Source organism: Coffea arabica, chromosome 2c (genome assembly GCF_036785885.1).
Source record: "Coffea arabica cultivar ET-39 chromosome 2c, Coffea Arabica ET-39 HiFi, whole genome shotgun sequence".
Lineage (NCBI taxonomy): Eukaryota > Viridiplantae > Streptophyta > Magnoliopsida > Gentianales > Rubiaceae > Coffea > Coffea arabica.
In genome coordinates, this window is record NC_092312.1 from 68,014,621 (window position 1) to 68,039,799 (window position 25,179).

Below are 25,179 nucleotides of genomic sequence, written 5' to 3' on the forward strand. Positions count from 1 at the left end.
TTTTACTTTGACCATTTGGATCGATCTTTTGAAGCAATAATTTTTTCCTAAGTTAAATGTGATAGAATTGTTATACCATAGATTTAGTCTATGTTTTTTTCTCTAATGTAATGAAATCATCTTGATGTGCTAAATTTTTAGTTTCAAGATTTGTTGATATTTTGGTTTTGTGAACAATTTGACAAGTTTAAGTAGAAGAGAGAGGATATTTGAGGGTTAATCCTGATTAATGATTATTTTGCATGTGTTTTAATGTGTGTTTGAGATTGTCTAGGTATGTTTTTAATCATTTTTGAGTCAGTCAATCTACTAGATTTTTAGTTGAGTTTTGCATTATGTGATTAAAGTAAACAATTTTGTATTTATATGGACTAAATTGTATGGACTTCGTCAAGGGGACCCTTTGTCCCCAGGCCTTTTTATTATTGGCGCAGAAATGTTGTCTCGCTCATTAAATAGGCTGTTAGATAACCCCTCGTTCAAATGCTTCTTCATCCCACAGGGTTGCCCTAGGACTACGCATCTTAGTTATGCTGATGACATTTTGATTTTCTCCAATGTGCATCCTCCGTCTTTGGAGTTGATTATGCAGACACTGGGGGAGTATGAGGTGTCTTCTGGCCAACGGATCAATGCGCAGAAGAGTGGTTTTTGGTGCATGAGAAGCTTTTGTTGCAGCATAGGGCGAATGTGCAGCACATTACGGGTTTTGCTCATAAAGCTTTTCATGTTCGATATTTAGGGTGTCCGCTATTTCATGGGAGAAGTAAGAGGGTTTATTTCATGGAAATGGTACATGCAGTGATTAAAAAAGTGGCATCATGGAGAAATCATTTCCTCTCTATTGGGGGTAGGATTATTTTGATCAAACATATTTTGGCAGCTATACCTATCCATCTGCTAGTTGCGGCATGTCCCCCAAAAGGAGTTTTTTCAATGGTTGAGCGTGTTATGGCGAATTTTCTCTGGGGAGAGAGCGAAGATGGCCTTAAACACCATTGGATCTAATGGCAAGACTTATGTTCTATGACAGCACAGGGGGGGAGTAGGGGTCCAGTCAATGGCAGAGGGTTTTACAGCATTTTCAATAAAATTAGGGTGGAGATTTCGGACGAGTGAATGTTTATGGTCCGAATTCATGAAGGCCAAGTATTGTTGATCGAACCATCCGTGCATGGTAGGAGTAACTCAAACTAGCTCGCCTACCTGGCGACAATTGGTACGAGTTAGGGATCTTACGAAAATTCATATTTGTTGGCTGTTGCGTTCAGGATAGTGTAATTTTTGGTTTGATAATTGGCTAGGGTTTGGCCCTCTATGTCAACAGTTAGACAGTGTTTCAGATCACTTGGTCAAAGACATTGTTACAAATGGACGGTGGAATCGTCAATTGCTAGCCCAGTGGATTCTGGACTATATAGCCTCTGAGATTTCGAGCAAGTCAACACCTTCCTCTGAGGGGATTGATTTCGCTATTTGGTGCTTAACGGAGTCTGGGAGGTTTTCGGTTGCATCTTCGTATCAAGTGTTTCGGGCTCAAGAGCCGTCTTCGTTTATGTTCTCTAAGGTTTGGGATAGTCTTGTCCCTATAAAAATATCCTTTTTAATGGTGAGGCTTCTGCAGGATAGGTTGCCATTGGCAAACTCACTATATAGATTTGGTGTTCATGGACCATCAAAATGCTTTTGTTGCCAACAGCCTCAAGCAGAGTCATTTGATCATATGTTCTCTGAAGGAGATTTTGCTAGGCACCTGTGGACCTTCTTTGGTAATGTGGCTAGAATATCTTATCGAGGGGTTGGCATTAGATCTTGATTGTCTAGGTGGTAGTATCAGTCAAGGTGAAATGGTCGTTTGGACCTCCCTTTTGGTATCTTCTTTCGATAAGATGTGCGTAATCCAATCCTGCAAAAAGAAATAAAAACAATTGCTACGAAATATAATGCCACCACTGTGCGGTCTCTCGAACCTTGAGAACCCTATAAACATGTGCCTTTTGATATCGAGAAACTGTTCGGTTTAAAAATCTTGTGCAACCTTCTCTTGATCTGCTAGTATCTGTACTCAATCAACCATGCTTATACCACGAGATATATATTCATGCATTAATTACGATAAATTTTGAGGATTGTCTCTTGGCTAAGTTTAATGGAAAGCACATAAAAGTTTTAAAATTATTTCATGCAATGACACAAAATAGAGTAAACATGATTATCAACGAGAAAATGGCTTATTAAGTTTACGAAAATGACTTGAAGACTCAGATACAAATTTGAATGACCCTTCTATGATGAGAGAAACATCACATTTGACCCCTTCTGATATCCCCTTCTTGAAATTCAGTGTTGCCAAAGAACCTCAATGTGATGAGAAATCCAAACGATCATAGTCACCAATTTCTTAACAATCGACCATCTGCTTTCTATTCACGGCTCAGTTTGTGCTTCAAAAACCCTTTCTTAGCACCCTTTCGGATTTTCATTAAGTTGCCCCCGCCCATTTACTTTCTTTTCTTTTACTTTTGTTTTTTGTTTTCTTTTCTTCTTTCTCTTTCTTTTTTTTTTTTTTTGAAAAGACGCTCTTTTGGGTTTTCATCTAATGAACAAATTTAATGACACTCTCTATCAATTCAGAAATATATTTCAAGATTGATGGCATCAGTGTAACAATCCTTCCTTTTGCAAAAATGGCGAAGGTGTATTTACTTCATTATTGCCATTTGATTAAAAAATTTTCTATTAAAAATACTATCAAAGATGGAAGTCAGGAGCTTTTGGCTTTTATAATGGGATCAAGTGGGGTGTTAAATATGTTAAGGCTCGAAAGCAGATCATTCAAAGGATTTTTAAAAATTTTAGAATCGCATCCTATCAAAATTTACCCCAATATAGGACTATTAAAACTAAAGGTTGCCCCAGTTTGGCTTTTGACTATTTATTTTATTTTATTTTTTAAACAAACGAATAATAAAATTTGCCCCAGTATGGGGTTTGCGATCTTTAGGGGGCTATCAAATTAAGAAGTAGATTATTCTGGAGGGTCAAAGGAGAAAACTAGGGGTAAAATGTTCAAAGGGAAAAGAAGAAGGCTCGCATTTTAGTCCACCCTAGACAGCATTTCAAAAAGAAAACTCCCATAATCAGATAAAAATTTTCTTGCATATATCTGAATTGATTGGTTGAGAAAAAACCTATCCGTTCATCTCTGTAAGAATGACTGCCCCTTCGGGCAATACCTTCTTAATAATGAAAGGTCCCTGCCAATTTGAGGCAAATTTTCCTTTGATTTTATCTTGAATAGGAAGAATTTGCTTTAGGACCTTGTCTCCTTCTTCGAATAGGCTAGGTTGACTTTCTTATTTTAAGCACAGGCCATTCGCCTTTGATAACATTGTCCATGGAAAACAGCATTTTACCATTTTTCATCAATCATAGATAGCTACTCATGTCCCTGCTTAATCCATTCAATTTCCTCCAACTAAATTTCCATTAAAATGTACAATAAGGGGATCTCAACCTCCGTCTTAATGCTAATGTTAATGATTTCTGTCTCTTCGATGTTTGATTTTGAGTTTCTCTTCATATTCAAGAATCTTTGAAATAGACTCTCCTCGCTATCACTCTCGTCTTATATTTTGGATCCCATAATTTCAAATTCATGAGATATCGAGTTTGCAATCATTGAAATCCAGAATGGCGTTATCCGAAAGGTCAAGCGATTTTATTTTTGGCCATCTGAAAATAAAGTAAACATGCACAATGAACAAGTAAAAAAGATGAACAAAAATCTTTCATTTCATTGAATTTAAAAGAATATATAGACACTTGAACAAGAACAAGTCCTCTTCAAAATGAAATGTTAGTTAAAAACGCACTCCCATCGGAACTGCTCAATGGGAATAGAACTTTCATTTAAACAGAACACATATTAACATAGTACCGAAAGGAGACAAATAACGAAATATAAAGTAGCCTTTGTCATGGATTCCAGTCAAGGACAATCTCCTAAATTTACCGAAATTCCCTTTGAGAGGGAAGGTAATCAGCAATCTAATTTTGCATAGCTCCTTAAGGAATTGTTGGGAACTCCAAATCTTCCAACGGTTTACCCTCGCAAGTGGCTCCGACAAACAATTGAGACAAACCCATCTCAAGCTCCTCATCAGTAGTAATGGCTGCAACAATACCCTTATGCTCAGGGAGAGAATTTTTACTAACATTCAGCCCTTGTTCACCTTTTCTTCTTAAAACTATATTTCCAACATCAATCATATCTTGAATTTTATGTTTTAATGCCTAACAATTGGCAGTAGAGTGACTAGGCTCCCAGAATGATAGGCGCAGAAGGCTTGGAGATTATAACCAGTAGGAACACCTCTAGGGTAGGTTTTAGGAGACACTACGCCGATCTTGTTAGTGGCTTTAAGTTGCTTATAGAACTGATCGAGGGGTCGACCCAAATTGGTCAAAGTTTGATATTAATTTTGATTTGAGGTTTCACTGGTTTGAGTATGGTTGTAGATTTGATTACTTGGTGGAATGGATCTGGGGTTATAAGGAGATCGGGGTCGAATTTGCAAGTTTTGAGAAATCTAAAAAGGTGACGCGAGTGTCCTTGTGTAGTTTATTCGGAGACAAGGAGGGTTGATAGTGGTGTAATAAACAGGTCAGAGGTTTGAGTAGTATGGATAATAAGGTGAGTATGTAGGGTAGTTTTGAAATCTTAGTCTAAAATATGGGTCTTGATTCCATACAAAAGTAGTTTCTCCTTCTCTTTTCTTGAATTGAGGTTTCTTTTCAAGATTAGTTTGATTCTGCAAGGCCTTCAATTGCATTTTCAACGTTGATACGTTAACTATTTTTCCTGCCTTGACAAACTCATCAAATTCTTCCAATTTGTTAACAATAGTTGCGAATGAACACCCAATCATACGAAAAATCTCCTCAAAGTACGGTAAGTCATGAGCTTTAATGAATGTGCGGACAATTTCTTCCTCAGTCATGGGGGGTTCCACCTTAGCGGCCAATTTTCTCCAACGTTTAACATATGTATTATGATCTTCTGATGGTTTCCTCTTGGTTTCTTCAAGTGTGGTTCTTGTGGGCGCAAGTTCGCAGTTGTATTTATATTGCCTCACAAAAGCTGTAGAAAATCCGACCAAATTTTGATCTCTTCCGACTTCAAATTGGAATACCAGTCCAGAACTTCATTCTCGAATCTTTCAGGGAATAATCGTACCGGTAGGTTCTCATCATCCACTGGCTTCTCTAACTTGTTTGTGAACATTCGAAGTTGCATTTTGGGGTTTTCAGTTCCATCATACTTACTAAATTTTGGGACTTTAAAACTCAGAGGCAACTGCATATTTGAAAAAAGACACAGCTCATCATAGTCTAAACCTCCATACTTGTTTAATCCCTTGCTTTTCTTCATGAATTCACCAAACCGGTCCAACCTTTTCGCCAGATTCTTGTCAATCGGAGCAGAGGGTTCGTCTATTTCTATCTTCTCTTGAAAGGCAGTGTCCAATATGAACGGCTCTGTGGTGAGATGATAGGGTCCTTGAGGGCTGGATGGGATTTGGTTGCTAGTTAGATTGATAAAAATATTATTTGGATATGTATGCAACAAACTAGGAATAGGGTAAGTAAAGGTGCCCCCAGGTGGACTTGTAAAACGTGGAACAAAAGTGATTTGATTGTCTGACATGTGAGGTGGTGGATTTTCTAACTCATGTTAATTATCGTCAACGGGTATATGGTCATTTGGATACCGTCAGTGTTGTTTGAGACCAATTGATCGTTCATGCGCCTTTGCGCTATCATTTCTGTGTTTAACTCATTAAATTTGTTTAGCATCTCACTTAATTGGACTCTTAGATTTGTAGCGTCTGATGATGGAACTATTGCAGATCTCTTTCATGGCTCCCGATGGAAACTCATGTTTTTCACGATTTTTTAAGACTTGGTTGTGGGACCGCGTAATAATGGAACTTATACAGATAGCTATGTTTGAAAGTATCTGAAAATGAGGAAAAAAATTGATTCAGGAGTCCATTTTCTATCAAATTATTGTAGTTTATTCAAAAGAAAAAGGAAAAAAACATGAGTTAGTAAATATCTGAATAAATTTTGGATGCATGTCTTATAGGAGTGCCCTTTTACACCAAGGGTTAGTTTAGTATGAAAAATGCAATCCTCTAGAATAGGCACCATACAATACCTGATGGATCCGATCAATTTACTAACATTCGAGTGAAAGGCAATTTGAAAATTTGATGAATTGGAATGGCAGGAGACATCTGATCTAATAAGATGATGACAAAGTTCGAATGTACTGATTACTTTGATTAACACATAAAGAGATGTTAAAAGTCAATTTAGTATGAAAAAACCTACTCTTGAAAAGATTGTAATGTCTCGATTAGTTTTTTCAGTGAACCATAAATCGAAATTCTAAAAGAGAATAAATTAATCAAATGGATTAGATGGAATTGATGGTTTATTCAAAAATTGACTGAATTGTCCTAAAAGTGAATAAATTGATCAAATGGATTCGATGAAATTGACAGTTTACTCGAAAATCCACTGAATTGCCCGCCCATTTGTAGTTTCAAATTTCATAAATTTCGTTGCAATACATTAGTTTATGAGTCTTCTAAAATCAAGATTTGATTTCGATATATTTATTATCGCAACAAGGAGGAATCGTTTGTGAATTTTTTCAACTTAATGTCCATTATACAAGGGATTTTACCAACTTTAACAAAATGACCAAAAAGTGAATATTAGAAGGTCATATTCCAATATGCAAAAGTTGTTCTATCATTTTCAATGTTCTCATCATGAAAGGGATCGGATTCTATCTTATCTTGTGCACTACCCTTTTGAATGGTACAAATAATATAAACATGCAAGTTTGCTTGGATTATATATCCGAGACAAAAGATAATTTATCCCTAACATGGGATCCCCTCTGCGGCATTTTCTCTAAGATTAATGCATGATGCCAGTTTATTAAAGTAAATAAATATACAATTGATAACTAGAATATGATCTAAAACTGCTCCATTTAAATGTCGGGGTAAAGCTAAAGTGATGTACAATATATACGTATTATTAATGTAATTACTAAAATTTAAACGTGTTTTTTTACAAAATACGGCCTGTCCTAAACGAGTACCATACCAGAACTCTTATTTCTAAGATTTGTGAATGTAAGAGAAGAGAAAACAAAGAAAAGTTAGTTCGATTGATAAATAACACATAACATGTTGGAGTAATAAAGTGATACATGAATACAAGATAAATAAGAGAAAAAGTGGTAGAATCCCTCCCCTCGTATCTAGTATTCCTAATAGGGTAAGGTTGACTCTATCCTAAGTGATTTCCAACATGGATACATGAGGTTGGACTCACTAATGCATCTAAACTCGATAAGATTTTAGACTCCCAAACCTTCAGATCAAAGGGCAAAGGATCATCAATCCCAAAACTTTCAGTCGGTGGTTCGAATGATCCTCAGACATTGCTATGCTCACTTCGTGCTACGGCCACATGTCCAAGTGGATCGATTCTAATCTTAATAGGGAGGAGTGGTGTGATAATTACCAAAGAAAGTAAAATGCAGGGTTAAAAGAAATAGCGTATACACGTATGAAGTGCTTCTTTGAGAGGAGAAATTATTATTAAGCATGCATAAAGGCTCTAGGGTGACACTTCCCTATCCCAAATGCAAAAGTGCAATAATATAAATGAAAGTAAACAAATTATTCATCACATATACGGAGAGCGGGAGGCGATTGCATGTGTGAAATTCAGAAAATCCTAAAACAAAAAAGAGAAAAAAGAAAAATGCAATCTAAACATCCCAATGTGATATATAAAAAGGTTAGAAAAATAAAAGGATTTGACTAAACCAAGTACTTGGACTCTCTAAAATTCCCCAATGGAGTCACCAGCTATCGCGCCCCACTTTATTTTCAAATGGTCAAAAATAAAATCGCTTGACCTTCGGATATCATCATTCTGGAATTCAATGATTGCAAACGCGATATCTCTCACGAATTTGAAATTATGGAATTCAAAATTCAAAACGAGAGCGATAGCGAGGAGGAACCTGAGTTTGTTTCAAAAATTCTTGAACAATATGAAGAGAAACCTAAACCGAACTTAGAAGAGATAGAAGTCATTAACACTAGCACTAATACGAAGGTTGAGATCCCATCCTTGTGTATTTTAATGAAAACTTAGTTGGAGAAAACTGAATAGATTAAGCGGCGACATGAGCAGCTATTTCTGATTAATGAAAAGCGACTAAATGTTGTCTACCATGGATAATGTTATCAAAGGCAAATGGCCCGTGCTTGCAACAAGAAAGTCAAACCTCGCCTATTCGAAGAAGGAGATAAGGTCCTGAAACGAATTCTTCCTATTCAAGATGAAGTCAAAGGAAAATTTATCCCAAATTGGCAGGAACCTTTCATTGTTAAGAAGGTATTCCCCGGAGAAGCATTCATTCTCACGGAGATGGACGGATAGGTTTTTTCCTCAACCAATCAATTCAGATATGTGCAAGAAATTTTTTATCTGATTATGTGAGTTTTCTTTTTGAAATACTATTTAGAGTGGACTAAAAAGCGGGTTTTTTTCTTTTTCCTTTGAACATTTTACCCCTAATTTTTTCCTTTAAGCCTCCAGAATAATTTACTCTTTCTTTTGGCAGCCCCCTAAGGATCGTAAACCTCACACTGAGGCAGATTTTATTTTTCGTTTGTTAAAAAAAAAGTCAAAAGCCAAACTGAGGCAATTTTTTAGTTTCAATAATCCTATACTGGAGCAAATTTTTATAGGATGCGGTCCTAAGATTTTTGAAAGCCCTTTAAAGATCTGCTTTCGAATCTTAACATTTTTTAACACCCCACCTGACCCCATTACAAAAGTCATAAAGTCTCGAATGCTGCCATTTGCAATATTTCTAGTGAAATTTGTTTAATCAAATGGCAGATGATGTAAATACATCTTTACCCAATTTTGCAAAGGAAGAATTATCATACTGATACCATCAATCTTGAAACATATTTTTGAATCGATAGACGCTATTGTTAAATTTATTCATTAGGTGAAAACCTAAAAGGGTGCCTTTTTTAAAAAAAATCAAAAAGAAAAAAAGAAAAAAAAAAGGAAGAGAAGAAAAGAAAAATAAATGGGCAGGGGCAATCTTAGCGAAAATCCGAAAGGGCGCTAAATTAGGTTTTGAAACACCGACTGAGTTGTGAATGAAAAGTAGGGGATTGACTGTTAAAAAGTTGGTGACTATATTCATTTGGATTTTTCCTCGTATTGAAGTTCTTTTAGCAACACTGAATTTCAGGAAGGTGATATCAGAAGAGGTCAAATGTGACGTTTCTTTCATCATAGACAAGTGATTCGAATTTGTATCCGAGTCTCTAAATCATCTTTCGTAAACTTAATAAAAGTCATTTTTCTAGTTCTGTATTTTGTGTCGTTGCATGAAATAATTTTAAAAATTTTACGTGTTTTCCATTAAACTCAACCAAAAGACAATCCCCATAATTTATCGTAATTGGTGCATAAGTGTATATCTCATGGTATAAGCATGGTTAGCTGAGTACAGATACTAGCAGATCAAAAGAAGGTTGCACAAGACTTCTAAATCAGACAGTTCCTTGACATCAAAAAGCTCACGTTTTTAGGGTCCTCAAGGCTCGAGAACCGCACGGTGATGTTATTATATTTCGTCGTGATTGTTTTTATTTCTTTTTGTAGGATTGGATTACGCATGTCTCTTGAAGGAAGAAGAAAACAGTACTTATTTAGCTAAATATGATCTACACTGAAGCAAATTTTTTTAGAAATGTGATATCTGATCTCATAAGCAAGTTTAATATTTGCTCAAAAAGATAGTAAAAATCGCTTCACACCATTTTGCAATGCATTTTTATTTTTTTCATTGGATTTGAATTTTATCCCACCGACCGTTATTTTGTTGGGTTTTGATTTTATCTCACCAACCGTTATTTTTGTTGGGCTTGAATTTTATCCCACCAACCGTTATTTTGTTAGGTTTGGATTTTATCCCACCATCCATTATTTTGTTGGGTTTGGATTTTATTCTACAAACCGTTATTTTGTTGAATATGGATTTTACCCTACCAATCGTTATTTTTTTGGATTTCGACTTTATTCCATCAACCTTTATTTTGTTAGGTTTGGATTTCATCCCACAAATCTTTATTTTGTTGAATTTGGATTTCATCCCACTAACCATTATTTTGTTGGATTTGGATTTTTTCCTACCAACTTTTATTTTGTTGGATTTGGGCTTTTATCCCACCAGTTGTTATTTTGTTGGGTTTAAATTTTATCTTGCCGACTGTTTATTTTATTGAATTTGGATTTTATCCCACCAACCCTTTGCTTTGTTGGGTTCGGATTTTGTCCCACCAATCTTTCATTTCTTTAGGTTTGGATTTCTCAATCCATTAGATTTTGCTAGTTGTTTCGACTGGGATTAGGTCCTACTGATCGATTTAAACGCTTGTTGATTTTATTTGAAACTCACTTTGTTTGTTTTGATTCTGTTACAGTTGGAGCAGACAGGTAAGTAATTTAATGTCTACGTTTTTGTCTTGAATTTTTGCGAAATTCAGACAAAGAAAGGCAAGTTGTAGATATCAAAAAATTTTATATTATTTATTTTTATTCTTATTTCATTTATTCATTTTATTTTACTTTGTTTTGTTTTGTTTTGTTTTGTTTTTTTCTTACTTTTTCTAAAGAAAATCATTTCAATTCATTCTTAGAAAAATAAGAAGGAAATTAGAAACAAAAGGAAATGAAGGATAGAAGAAAAGAAGAGAAAAAAGAGATTCATCAGATTTTTGTTAAAAAAAATAAAAAAATTTCTCCGCGTGCGCGTCTTCTTCTTCATTAGCTGGTACCGAAACCAGTATGAAGTACAGAGAGTTGCAGCTAGCATTTGGAGCAATTTTGATTGGCATTTTTCCTTTGTTTTCCCCCCAATACATTGTTAGTACAAGGAACCACATCACCTTCACACGATTCATCAAGAATATTCTGGAAGAAAACCAGCTAATGGCTCAAAAAATCCGAGCAAAATAAGGGTTTCATCCATACCCTTGAAAGCAGGTTTTTGGCCACTCTATTCGACATAAAAACACGAGAAAGGCTTGAAAACACAGCCATTAGGAAGAGGTGAGAAAGGGAAGGCGGCCAAAAAAGAGAAAAAGAAGAAAAAAAGAGCAGAAAAATTTTGTGAAAACTTTGAACTAAGGTTGCGCATCCTGCCTCCTTCTTGAGCAAAATCCGACCTCAATCTCAGTCACTTCGACATTTTTTCCAAATCTGCACTATCTACATTTGTAGAAGTGCAACTTCTGTTCAAAAAACTCCCAGAAAAAACCCCTCCAAGTACATGAAATTCGGGGTCGAACTGCTGCTTCATCAGCCCGTGAACGTCCTGCAGCAAAATTTCGGCCGTCAGATTCCAGTCTTAAAGCTAACTTTTCTTGGATCCCCCACGTTTATTTGGTGTCTTTAAACATCAAAGGTAACCCGTTCAACCTTCTCCCTCCGTATAAGCTCAAATCTACAACAACTTTACCCTATTTTGTTCTTGGCCTTGTCTTTCCTTCTGCTGTGTCTTTTGTGAACTCTTGGCTTGAGATTTCTACCATGTTTGCATGTGATTAAATATGATATTCAAGTGATGAGAATTGGTTGAGTTTCTGGGCTGCACAATCTTGTTTTGCCAAATTTTGATGATTGTTGGTGGTATTTTGCATTCTGATGAAATAAGAAAAGGATGCGGAAGAAAGCTTCGAAAAATATTGCATGGAAGTTTTGAAAATTGTGACTTAACCTCTCAATTTATGCATAATTATACTATGACCCAAAGCTTGGAAAATAAAAAAAAATTCTCTTTTTCAAGCTTTAATCCTCTTTTGTATATTTTAAGCATGCTTTTGAGTAAAGTATTTCTGGATTTAGGGCATGATTAAGGCTTAATAATTTTGGGTAGATTTAATGTTTTGTTGGATTCAGTAAAAAGAAGTTAAGATTTGGTTAATGTTATTTTGATTGCGTTTTTGGTAAAGAGTTTGGTTTTACTTTTTGGGTTAATGAAATGGGTTTGGGAGGATAAAACCCATGCATTTTAGTTGGGTTTGCTTGGACCAGAAGTTGGGCTAGCGCGTTCCTTTCCTTGGATTTTCTTTGGGTCAAAATAATTTTCCGGCCCAAGAAGAAAGGAAATGGCCTTTCTTTGGTAAAGGGTTTGGTTTTACTTTTTGGGTTAGTGACATGGGCTTGGGAGGATGAAACCCATGCATTTTGGTTGGGTTTGCTTGGACTAGAAGTTAGGCTAACCCGTTCCTTTCCTTGGATTTTTCGTTGGGCCAAAATAATTTCCTGCCCAGGAAGTAAGGTAATGGCCCAAGTGGGCTTTCATATTGCAAAATCTGATATGAAAATTGCAGTTTAGCCCTGGGATTTTAAGTAATTTTACTGTGGCTCAAAAAATTTTTTATTTCTTTCAATTAGGTCTCTAATTTAATTACATTTTAGTCCCTAAACTTTATTTTTCTTTAATTTTGACTCTTGATCTTTGTAATAATTATAATTTGATTCCAAAAACTTTCTTAATATTTACAATTAGATCCCTGACAGTTTTGATTTTTTAAGTATAATTTGTCCATTTTCTTTAATTGTTAACCATACTTCATTTAAATGCTTTTTAATTGGTAGATTGCATGATTATTTTCATTTCTTTATAATGATAAAGTGAATTTGCACTATGTTTACATGTTATTCCTTTTATTTGTTAATTAAACTGGTGTCTTGATCATTTTGTTGATTTTAGAGTATAAATAGGACAAATCCAACCTCATTTAATCACTACGTCAAGGGAGGTACCTTATTTTATTATTTTAAATTCTCTTATGTGCTCCTAGGTGTTTTTATGTGTGATTATATGTTTTGAGTGTTTTTCTTTTTATTTATTTTTCATTATTTGTTTTAAGTTTTCATCCATTTTATTTATTTCATTTAAATTTTGATGATTTTTTGGAAGGCATTTAAATGTCAAATTGTAATAGATAGGTGCCCAAAAGATGTATTTAGTTAGGTTATGTAATAGATAGATTTTATTTTTGTTAGAAATATAATTAGTTAGATGAATGTAATAGTTAGGTTATTAGTTTTTCAAATTCTACCCTTAGATTGTAGTTAAAACCTAAAATATAATTGTTAGATCTTTATGTGCATTTATTTGCTTGTGTACTTGCATGCTTGTATGTTTATGTGTTTATTCGCTTTCTTTATAATTTTTGCACCTAGATATTATGCTTATGTGTTACGTGCTCTATGTGTTTTATGTGTTTATTTGCTTTAATTATGCTTTATATGGTTTATTTATCTATAATAAATGCATGACGTCACCACACTAATCCAATACTAATTGTGGCACTTTTTTTCCGATTTCTCACTAGTCCAACGCTAATGAGAACCTATAGAAATGAACTAATCCAATGCTAAACTCTTAGGGTCATTTACGCATTAGAATCACATTTTTTAGTGACATTTATTGCATTTCATGCACATTTTTATTTTTATGGTCTTGTTCGCACCTTGCATGATTTTTCCTCTATATATTATTTCCCTTATCCCTATGTGCGCGAAACATGGCATTTAGATTTGCATTCCATTTAGGAATTTAGAAATAGGTTAGTCTATTTGCTTGACTGGATTAGGGAAGCCATCCTTCAAATATGGGAAATGAACGAATATGATTTCTTAACTTTAACACGCTCTTTTCCCCTCTATAAGAAGGAAAATTAGAGTCACGGATTTTAGCATCTTGTACCCGTTATGTTGTATTCCCCTCTTTTAGGTCACATATATGTATCTATATTATAATTTTCTCTTTTTGAGTCTTATTTTTTACGTATTCGTGATCTTTTCAAGGAATCACTCTTAGGCGTCGCAATTAATGTGATTTGTACCAATTAAATTTTGAAAAAACATTCCGACCCTCCCAATACCCCTAGATCTAGATTCGCATCCATGTAGAAGCATTCTAATATGATAAGTTTTATGGATTAAATTAAGAAAATTTTCGACTAAATCTCACAACTAACCTTGGTTAAATTGAAAGGGTGCCTTAAATTTTAGCTTATGAAATCTTTGCCTTCTTTTTCTTTAACCGTGACTCCCGAACCCTTTTCTTTTGTTTTTAAAGATCTAAAGTCGTTTAAAAAGGGTTTTGTCTATTTTTTATATATATTTGGCTGACTTGATACACCTAAACTCAATACCAAGTGGTGACTCCTATTTAAAAACCCTTTTTAGACCAAATTTTGGATTCAAACCGTCGCACATTTTAATTCCTATATTAGGCCCTTTTTCTTTATTTATTCTATAAAATAAGAAAATAATTTTAAATAAACTCATCATTTTTTCAACACTAAAATTTTATTTTAAAAAATGAGGCGCGACAGTAAAAACTCCGAACCCAAAACTAACTATACCAGTGCTAAACTTTTCTAGCAAACCTGCATTGAATGGTGGAGTTACTAACAATGAATTTCCATTTTTGCACTTTGGTTTAATTACATGGAAGGCTTTAAAGAAGTTAAAGAGTGGATGCTGCGGCAGTGGTTCTTTTCGAGGAGCTGGTGGGGGTGGCTGCGGAGGGGGCAGTGGTTCTTTTCGAGGAGCTGGTGGGTGTGGCTGCGGAGGGGGGAGGGGAATAAAAGAACACGAGCTATGTGACAATCCACAAGATTGTTTCTTCTTTGACCCCAGTCATCCAAGTGATCCAACTCAAGCGGCCAACCAGCTGTTTGCGAAGCTCATCTGGGTCGGACCCTCCAATATTACTGGGCCTTATAATCTCAACTCACTTTTTCTGCTACTCGAGATTGAAGTTCATTGCTAAGGGCCGTCTGCGACATGAATGTTTCTTAGTTTCTGTTTTAACTTCAAAATAAAACAGAACATAAATGTGTTTGTTTCATCGCATCATTTCTCTTTCACAGATAGATCAAAGGGCAAATTACATTTTACCTCCATTTCATTTATTTTTTTAATAATCTCTATAATTTCAAAATCTCTATATAATCGTCTCATGATTTGAATTAAAGTGTCAAAATGACAAAATTTGTAACCCATAACAAAGTCACCTAAAATATCAAAAATACCCTTGTGAAAAATTGAAAATTATTTATTAACCACAAGGGGATTATATATATATTTTGAAAATCATAAGGGGGTTATATGTTAAAACATTAAACTATAAGAGGTTATATGGTAAAACATAAAGGCATACAGGGCTAGAGTATCATACATATTATGTTTATATATTTGGTCACTTCGGCCGTTTTAATTTTTAAACAAGGTAATTTCTATATTTTCATAGGTTCCGTTACGAATGATTATTTCCATTATTTTGACACTTTAATGCAAATTATGAGGAGGTTATATATAATTTTTAAAACTATAGGAGGTTACGTGGAAATTAACTATATCACAAGGAGGTAAAGTGTAATTTGCTCTAAATCAAAATAAAGGGTATGATGTAGGAGGATCTTTGTTTCTTGTTTCAGTCTTTATACAATATTTGTAACTATACTCCCCCTGTTTTCTTCACTTTTTCCTTCTTAGAATATTTTTAGGCAAATTGTTAATAAGGAAATAAGCTTGTATAACATGTTCAAGACTCAATGCGTCAAAAATGCAATACTCCTGAATACATATCATGTTGTAGGTAGGTATGGTAAATCCTATACAAAGAAAGCATGTGAAATTCCCAACCCAATAGCGAGGTCCCAATTTGCCTTTGTATAAAGGTGACATTGTGTAATGAAGCAACAACAAAGCATATTTCCTTAACAATAGCTCTCACTACACGGTTCCTGGTCTTTCATAGCTCATAGACGGTTGCAATAAAGTCAGTCAGCTGAGCTTGTGAGCAATGTTATCATAAGAGTAGTGCCTATTATTCCACACACTGGTTCTAGTGAATGGCTGTTAGCAGATACCCTTTACCCCACCATTTTCATAAAGTCCTTCTATTATTTCAAAAGCTATTTATAAACCCTTCACGGTTTCGAATAAATATGTGGTTTCTAAAAGATTATAGCTCTGGTGAAATTACACAATCCGTTGCCTTCCAGAAAACTCAAAAGTGAAGGATGTAGGATAGGCAGTTGGTCAGGTCAAGAATGGATTTTTTTTTTTTTTTGGGGGGACAAAACTAGCAGAAAAGGAAACTGACTAAAAAAAGACACATTTCTAAGCTTTAGCCTGCGCTTCAAAGTGGAATTGGGCTATTTATAAAATTTGATTGATCACTATCCATCCAAATTTAAGCCCTTAATCACTAAAAAAATTTTCTGTTAATAATAGTGACAAGAGCCCTGGAATTCCAAAGGCGGGTCATGCTGCCTATCGAAGTCAAATGCTACGCGACATTGACCGTTTTGTTTTTTATGCCAAGTCTTTGTCCACGATCAATTGTACCTATGGAAATGTACCCTATTCCTTTGAATAATGAAACTGACATCTAATGTGATGCTTCTTTTCCACATAGAAAATAAAAAGGGAACGTCAATTCTCTCTATTGATTTGCTGTCCAAGCTTCAGGGTAATGTTATTAAAGAAGAAAACAGTTCAGCATCCCTTGATTATTTTGGTGCTTTTGTGAGGGTGTGGTATATTTTCTTAGGTACCTTTATATTTCCGTGAGTACATTTTTTTTTTAACTTCTAGAAGAAGAGGAATGTGATTTAAGAAGCGAGAAGAAGGGAAAAGAGATTTGAAACCATGATTTCTGAATTTTAAAATCTCAACTTTAGCTATTAAATCGTTGTTTCCCTTTGAATTTGAGCATCATGTCTATCATGCAAACGCAAAATTGCTTGTTTGTTTTACTAATTAATAGATTTTCATTGATTACATCCTGTTCGTTGCCAACTTAAAACATGAATGACCACTATCATACTTTTCTCAAAGTCTTTAATATCCATGGTCCAAATATCCAAAAACAAGAATAACAAAAAGGTGCAATAGGCCTTTGCTTTGATGAAACCAAATGCTACTGATAGCCGGCGGCTGCCCAGAAGCATTTTCCTTTCCATAACCAAGTCCCCGTACGTGGTTGATTCTCCTTATACTCTGGCCAAAATTCTAAGGATTGGTACGGTGGTTTGTACCAATGCATTGGCAAAGTGGCTTGATGCGGTGCGCATGTGACGAGAGCAAGACACGTTAGGAGAAACAAAATTCGAGGAACGTAAAGGAGTGGGCTAAGGCTACCGGAACGTAAAGGAGTGTTGTGATGGTGGGTTCCACATTAAAATAACCCAAACGATTCGTCAGCGAAGGTGAACCCATGTTCACATGTCACATGGATTGTCACATGGGTTCACCTCCACCATCGGTTCACCCACGTTAACCCATGTGAAAAGATCCAAGATATTATTAATATTAGTTTCCTAATTTATGAACAATAGACATAATGAAGAAAATGTAAAGTTAGATACATAAGTGAAAATAAATTAGAAAAAATAAATAATATATGTATGTTCAGAATTAGATAAATTTTGATTCATTTAATTACATAAATTGACAATAGAGTAGATAATTTAAATATTTTGGAAGAAATTTTGGAATAATATGTACAATTAATTAAACCAATCATAGGAATTAATAATTGTAAAGGAGTAAACGAATAGTTAATTAATTAGTTGAGATGGAATATTTGTAGGTGAAGTAATATGTTGTTGCATGATTGTTTTATTATATTTGCGGGTAGAACGTAAAGAAATGTTTAAAAAATGCATTTGTAATTGTATTATACCAAATTAATGAGAATGAATTGATGACATAATAATTGGAGTGCAAATAGGTGAAATTTAATTAGACCATATTTGTCACTTTTATATTTTCAACATTATCATCATGATCACTTAATTATACTTTTATCGTTTGATTAACATGTTGTCTATGTATTGTCACCCAATAGCATAACTAACTTTCACCGATAACCAACCATAAACAGTATAATTACCAAATTCATTAAAATAATATTAAAAAAGATGTTTATTAAAATTTTATACCAATTTCTTCCATATAAAAAGTGATTGTTTTAAATTGCATATAGATTGAGTGTATCCTTTATCACTAGTAATACTAATGCTATTTGTACTAATGTATGCATGCTTGAAATCAAATATTCGTATTGATTAGACTATGTAATGATACAATTAAAAAATATTTTCAATAGGTGTAAATACAAAAATATAACTCCTCATTGTCTATTCTAAAAGTAGGACAACAAGCAATCTTTACATTAAAAGTATTCCACATATTTTCATGGATAATAAAATACAAGATGATATCCCCGAATTTACTAATGAATGAATAATTTTCTTTCGAACAACATAAAAAACTTTTACAGTTGGTACTCCCGAACTTGAACATTTTTTTAGGCAAAAAAAGATAAAAATTTATAATTAAGTGACAAAATCACCTCCACTTTATTCGAAAATGATATCTCAATAATATTAAAACTAAATCATCACTAACCAACCATTATGAAGAGCACAAGTTTAAAAGTTGCAATGTAAATCAATACATGACATAGATCCAAAATTTTGGAAGAAATACAGTTCTTGTTTATAATACTCTGCATGTGTGTAGACTGATCATTAATGCTTGGATCAAAGCAAATCTGGTCCCCAAAGTTTCAAATCTTAAGCATATTTAGGATAATTGACGAAAATATGATGATTAAAGATCAAAGTCAATTTGCCACTACTTAATAGTTTTGACTTTGCATATATCATGGCCATGTTTCGAATTTGGATCATCATGGCATCTTAGATTTTAATAGTGATGTTAACGGTTTCAAAGGAAAAAGAAATGCAAATTAGATTGAATTTATGTTGAAAATATGCAAAAGTTCAGGAAACTTCTATCTTTTAGTTTTTATTTTGCGTATCCATCCCACTTGTTTCTCATAGACTTTTATTCTTGCATTACTAGTCTCAAATGTAGCATAATTTATGTATGCATGGTTTTGCATTATGGAGAATTAATTGATAATGAATTCTATTATTATTTTTGTTAATTGTATTGATATTTAAACGCTTAATTAGATATCCATTCGAACTATAAAGAATATGAACTATAAGTAAATCAGATTCATTTTTCTTTTTTTTTTTAAATTTTAATAGATATCAGTTGAATTTAAGATGAAATTAATATTTTGTATAATTGTTTGAATCATTCAATAAAATTATTGAGGTAACGGGGGAAGAGGTAGGGGAAAATATTAAGGTAAACAAATAGCAAAGTAACTATTTTAAAACTTTCCATTGAAACTTTTGATTTAATAGATAGGAAAGTAAATAAATTGTGCCCTCATTAAGAGAGCAATTTAGTATGAGTTAAAAGTATTTAAATGTCTCTTGGTTATATATAGTTGACCTACTATTGTCTTTTTTTATGAAATATATTTTGATTGTTTTACTTCTTTGGTTCTATAGATAAACAATTCAAATTAGATGACATAGTGTCGTTAACCACTATGTACTCTACATAGAATAATATAGGCACAACATTATCATTTAACCTAAAAAGTATATCTTCATTAAATAAGTTAAAATTGGATGATAATACACATTTGATATGCAAAACAAAAATTAGGAGCTTATAGTATAGGAAAAATTGAAATAGGATTTTATTGCTAAAACGATTCTGGCTGTTAGTCAATGTTCTGCTCCATCAATTGAAATGTGCTTAAAATTATAAATTTTGGAGACCAAGTTCATTTTTATTGAAATATTATCATTTTACTGCATAACTGAACATTCACATTCATAACCCGCCTGTCATGTGATCCCATTCTCGGCACACCTCTTTATCAAGTTACTGGTAATCTTTTATTTCTTTTCTCTTATTTTGTGCTTCATTTTCAAGGTGAAGTCAGCCTTGCCAGTTGTTGCCCTTTGGTTCCCATTGACTTGATGTGCGGCAAAAAACCATGTGCAATCGTGTCAGTCGAGTACCAATGAAATGCTAGAAACCACTGTACCATTTGAAGAAGCTTCGCCTACTCTAGCCTTGGGAAACTTATGAGTTCATTTATTTGGTAGAAAGTAGAAACACTTGATGGATTTCATTTACAATGTAATGGTAGTCTTTTCTTTCATTTTTCTTGAAAACCAAATACTATTGTGTTTTGTTTCCACATGGATAAAAGAAAGGCAAGCGCAGCTCTATATTGACCATTAGTACTCTTCAGTTTTATTGAAAGGAGCCACTTTAACATCAATTGAATTCATTTTCCAAGCTTGGAAGAGAAAAAGACGACACCTACTATATATACCTTGTCGACTAATATTGAAGCCAGATTTGAACCTCAAGTGATCCTCCAAAAAAAAAAAAAAACCTCAAGTTTCTTCTACAAGTGACACAGTAAGTCAATATTTAGATCATTTACGTAAATTGCTATATGATTAGTAAATAAGTGAACAAGAAAACTGGAACATTTTTCAAAAATGTCGGCTGAAACCTCTTAGCACTACATCGATGAATGTGCATCTATTGGTTTTCGGATGTGTATGTATTTGTATCATGTTTGATTTGGTGTATTTTTTTTTATTAGTGCAGATTTATTGAATAAAATTTATTCTTTTTTACAAAAAAAAGTCCTCATATAAAACCAATATAAAACTTCAATCCAACTTGAGCTTAAAAAAGAAAAAAAACCTGACAGTCTACCATGAAGATGACGAAAGAATACAGAATTAAGCTTAACCTGGCTAATTCGCGTATCCAACTCTGCTTAGTAGTAGTATTAGTTGTCCTTGCAAGTCTAACTGTCCCATCGGATTGTTTCCGTCATGATGACCATTACCCCAAAACCATTGCTGCTCTCTTCGTCTTTGGTGACTCACTTATTGATCCTGGGAATAACAACTACATCAACACAAGTACACGTTTCCAGGCCAACTTTCCCCCATACGGAGAATCATTCTTCAAATATCCATCGGGAAGGTTTTGCGACGGCCGGGTAATTCCGGATTTTATTGGTAAGTATGTAGGAGGTAGCCTGACTTCTTAAATAAAATCAACGAGATATGCACTTAATCATGTCTTGTATACATATATATATATGTGTGTGTGTGTGTGTGTGTGTGTGTGTGTTCTGAATAAAAAGCTTACTTTGTTGTAATGACCATTTGCAGCTGAATACGCAAAGCTCCCTTTCATTCCACCTTATCTCCAAATTGGCTACCAATATCAGTTGGCTTATGGTGCAAACTTTGCATCTGCTGGCGCTGGTGCTCTAGTTGAAACCTATCCCGGATCGGTAAGTAACTCATTTAACTGATGGAGTGTAATTAAGAGAAATGACCACCAGTGATATAATATTGCCATTTCCAAACATATATAGGTAATTGATTTCAAGTCATTTCTCAGGTTGTCGACCTTAAAACGCAGTTGTGGCATTTTAATGAGGCTGAAAAACTACCGAGATCCAATATCGGTAGAAGAGGAGCAGAACGAATCGTATCCAATTCTGTTTACTTGTTTAGCATAGGGGCAAATGATTACTCGAGCTATTCAAGAAATTCCAACATATTTAAGTCATCTACCCCTGAGGATTATGTAGCAATGGTGGTTGGCAACATTACAGCTGCTCTCGAGGTAAATTTTTAATTTTCACTACTGGACAATAGTCAATTAGCCATTGTAGAGCAAGGCGAAGTGATTATTAGCATGCATAACAGGAAATATACAAGAAAGGTGGGAGAAAATTTGGAGTTCTAAATCTGCCGCCTCTAGGCTGTGTACCAGCCTCTAGAGCTGCCGATTTGGCTGCTGGAGGGACTGGAGAGTGCAATGGACAGATTACAGCTTTGGCCAAGTTACACAATGTCTTACTTTCCAAAAAACTCGAGCACCTGCAGAAGCAGCTCAAAGGCTTTAGATATTCATATTTTGACTTTTTCGCTGTTTTTGTTGATTTATTTGACAATCCATCAAAATACGGTACGTGCGTCAACTTTATTGCCTATTAGGAATAGTTTTCTCCAACTATTAAAAGCATAACTATGTATTCATCAACTATGCCATTATCAAAGTATATAATTGATTTTGCATGTTCCTGTCTAAGTTTGTTATTTTAGTATCAAAGTATATAGTTGATTGTACTGTACAAATTTAATTGAAATTTACAACTGTAGAAAACCCTGAATTCACTAGTTAAATGGTCCATAATTCTAGCAAGAATGCGAACATGGTGGAGTAACTAACAATTAGCTTCCATTTTTGCTATTGCATTTAATTACTCCCATAACAAGGCTTTAAGGAAGTGAAGGGTGCATGCTGCGGCAGTGGTCCTTTCCGAGGAACAAACAGCTGCGGAGGGAGGTGGGGGATAAAAGATTACGAGCTTTGTGGCAATCCACAAGACTATTCCTTCTTTGACTCCGGTCATCCTACTCAAGCTGCCAACCAGCAGTTCGCGGAGCTCATCTGGGCTGGACCCTCCAATGTCACTGGCCCTTATAATCTCAAGTCACTTTTTCAGCTTTCTTTGTAACCTGATCTACTCAAGATTGAAGTTCATTTGTGACATTTATTTTTCTTAATTTCTGTTTTTACTTCAAGATAAACAAAACACCTGTTCATATATATATATATATATATATATATATATATATTGGTTGCCAAAAACAATACATTAATGTGTTTGCTTCATCATATCGTTCCATGAATAAATTGAAATAGACTGTTTGATGGATGAGGATCTCTGTTTTTTGATTGCCAAACCTTGGGGAATTTACTTAAATCTCACAAGGTGCCAGGCTACCTAATGTTGAATGATAAGCTATTCAGATTCTTCTAAACTGATACCTGATTATAAGCTGCCGATGAGAAAGTGACCTTAAAGATCGTTGGGATCTGATCCAGCAACAGTTCGAGATTATATATCCAGCTTATAAGTGCTGATGCAGCACAACAAGCAGATATTAATGAATGTAGAACTGCATAAAATGATTTTTTGGTCTTCTGGGAAATTCATGGACTCAATTCTCTTTATCGTTTTGGTTTGTTGACAAGAAACAACAAAGACAGAATTTTACTGATTGGAGTTTTCAGTTCTACATTATAATATTCAAAATACATGTTAGTCATTATGCAGAGGAGTATTATGATATAGTTTGCATTTGCCCTTGCACATTTAGAAAAGCTATATGCCAATATATTGAAATGAAGATACAGGATTGCAAATGTCAAAGTTTTCTAAATTAAAATGATTTCTAGTTTTAAAGCATATGAAGCAAAAAGAGAAGTCCAACATTCCAATCAAATCCTACAATACAGAAAATATCTTTTTCAACTGTTTTCTCCCCTTTTGTCTTGCTGTACAAGGACCTTACTCCTCCAGTCCCTGCTGTGCTTTTGCTTTTTCTCTCCAAATGAATCAAAATAGAAATCCAACCATAGTGAATATATCTAAAACCAGACCTGTAGAGTTTATTCATTCATTCATTTTTGCTCCTACTCTTCTAAATTTTTCAAATTGCATACAGCTATTTAGCTTCATAACCTGTTCCCATACGGGCGAAATATCTGGAGGCTATGATATCTATAAGCTGGAAAAATGACCAAGTAGCTGGTCTGCTAATCCTCAGCAAAAGTCTTCCTGTCTTAGCTTGGTGCATGCAATGGAATCCACGAGCAATCCACAAGAGGAAAATGAACTACCAGGATTTAAAAGTAATTCAATTGAAGTAAAAGTGATAAAAAGATAAAAACCAACCTCTAAATTATTGATTACACATCTCATATTTTTGTTATATAAAGATGAAAACTTTACCCTAGACTAACAAACCTGTAGCATGTTTTATATTTGTGTAAAGGACATAATAATTCACAAAGCATTGCTGGATGATGCGCCCGAGAAATTTATCTATTCATACAATTACAATCACAACATAAAAGGTGAATTTGTATCATGTTGCAAATTGTCACTTCTCTTTACTCCAGTTGTCTAAGCACCTGAGTAAGTAAGAAAAGGATAGTAATAATTTCTGCTAAGAAAAGGATAATAATAATGACATATATCTTGCTTTCTTTTTTAGTTTTGGAGTAATGTATTCCTGAATTTCGCGCCTCAATCTGTAATCCTTATCCAGAACCCAATTTACTAGACCAGCACACCAATGAAGAAAGAGGAAAAAGATAACTGCCAATATAATTTACAGCAAGAAAATCTTTTCTCCCCTGCATTCTGGCAGATTCAGTGAACAAAACATCTAGCATGCTCAAGTCAACCACAGCATTGAATAATACAAATAGTCATAGCAATAATAGGTATATCTACGCAATACTTCCATTTTGTATTGAAGCCGAATCGATCAAGATCCTAGTACTTTTGCTTCTCATGGCATATCTGTTGTTTCCCACTCTAAATCGAAGTAAAGATGCCAAATGCGTTCTTCTGTTGGTAATGCATTCGAAGAACTTTCCCAGTCCAATGGTTCTGGATGCTGACCCTTTCGCTTCTCTTTAAATATCTGTACGTCTGCTTCCTTTAGATGCTTCTGCCACAACTTAGTTTGCAGCGTTTTCTTATGCTTCTGATTCATTTTGAACATCAGTACTTTATAGAGAAACTAAATTATTATAGGTTTAGGACGACAAATCAGGAAGATGTAAACCAGAAACGACAATGCAGCATTAGAAATTTAATCATCAAATCTATCAAAGCAGATAAAGAGTTTTTTAACTTGAGGCTGAGGAAAGATGACACTAAACTTATGATTCTCATGATTAACACTAAAAGTTGGCATGATCATTGGTCCAATTCTGATGTTGAGTGAAACTTTGGATTTGATTAGCTTCGTCAAAAATTCCAGCAATCTGAAGAACCATGAAGTCCCCAAATTTGTCTGGTAAAATATATTAATATCTGAAACCCAAAGATTGCATGGAGGTATCATAAAAGAATACTCAGGGATTGTATACCCGTCATATTTCAACAAAACCATGCTAGGAACATCTAGCTGCACCTCTTTCAGATTCCCAATCAAATGCATTTTTCTAATTGAGTGACTT

At 34.3% G+C, this 25,179-nt stretch overlaps 1 protein-coding gene across 1 annotated transcript; it reads left to right on the plus strand.

Annotated features, from left to right (window-relative positions):
• Positions 1-20,801: 20,801 nt before the first annotated feature.
• On the plus strand, positions 20,802-22,706 carry LOC113727529 (GDSL esterase/lipase 2-like). Its single transcript, XM_027251754.2, has 5 exons — positions 20,802-21,140; positions 21,297-21,421; positions 21,532-21,759; positions 21,843-22,104; positions 22,416-22,706. Exons 1-5 carry the CDS (start codon positions 20,831-20,833, stop codon positions 22,655-22,657), a joined length of 1,167 nt encoding a protein of 388 aa, XP_027107555.2. The 5' UTR covers positions 20,802-20,830; the 3' UTR covers positions 22,658-22,706.
• The last annotated feature ends 2,473 nt before the right edge of the window (positions 22,707-25,179 follow it).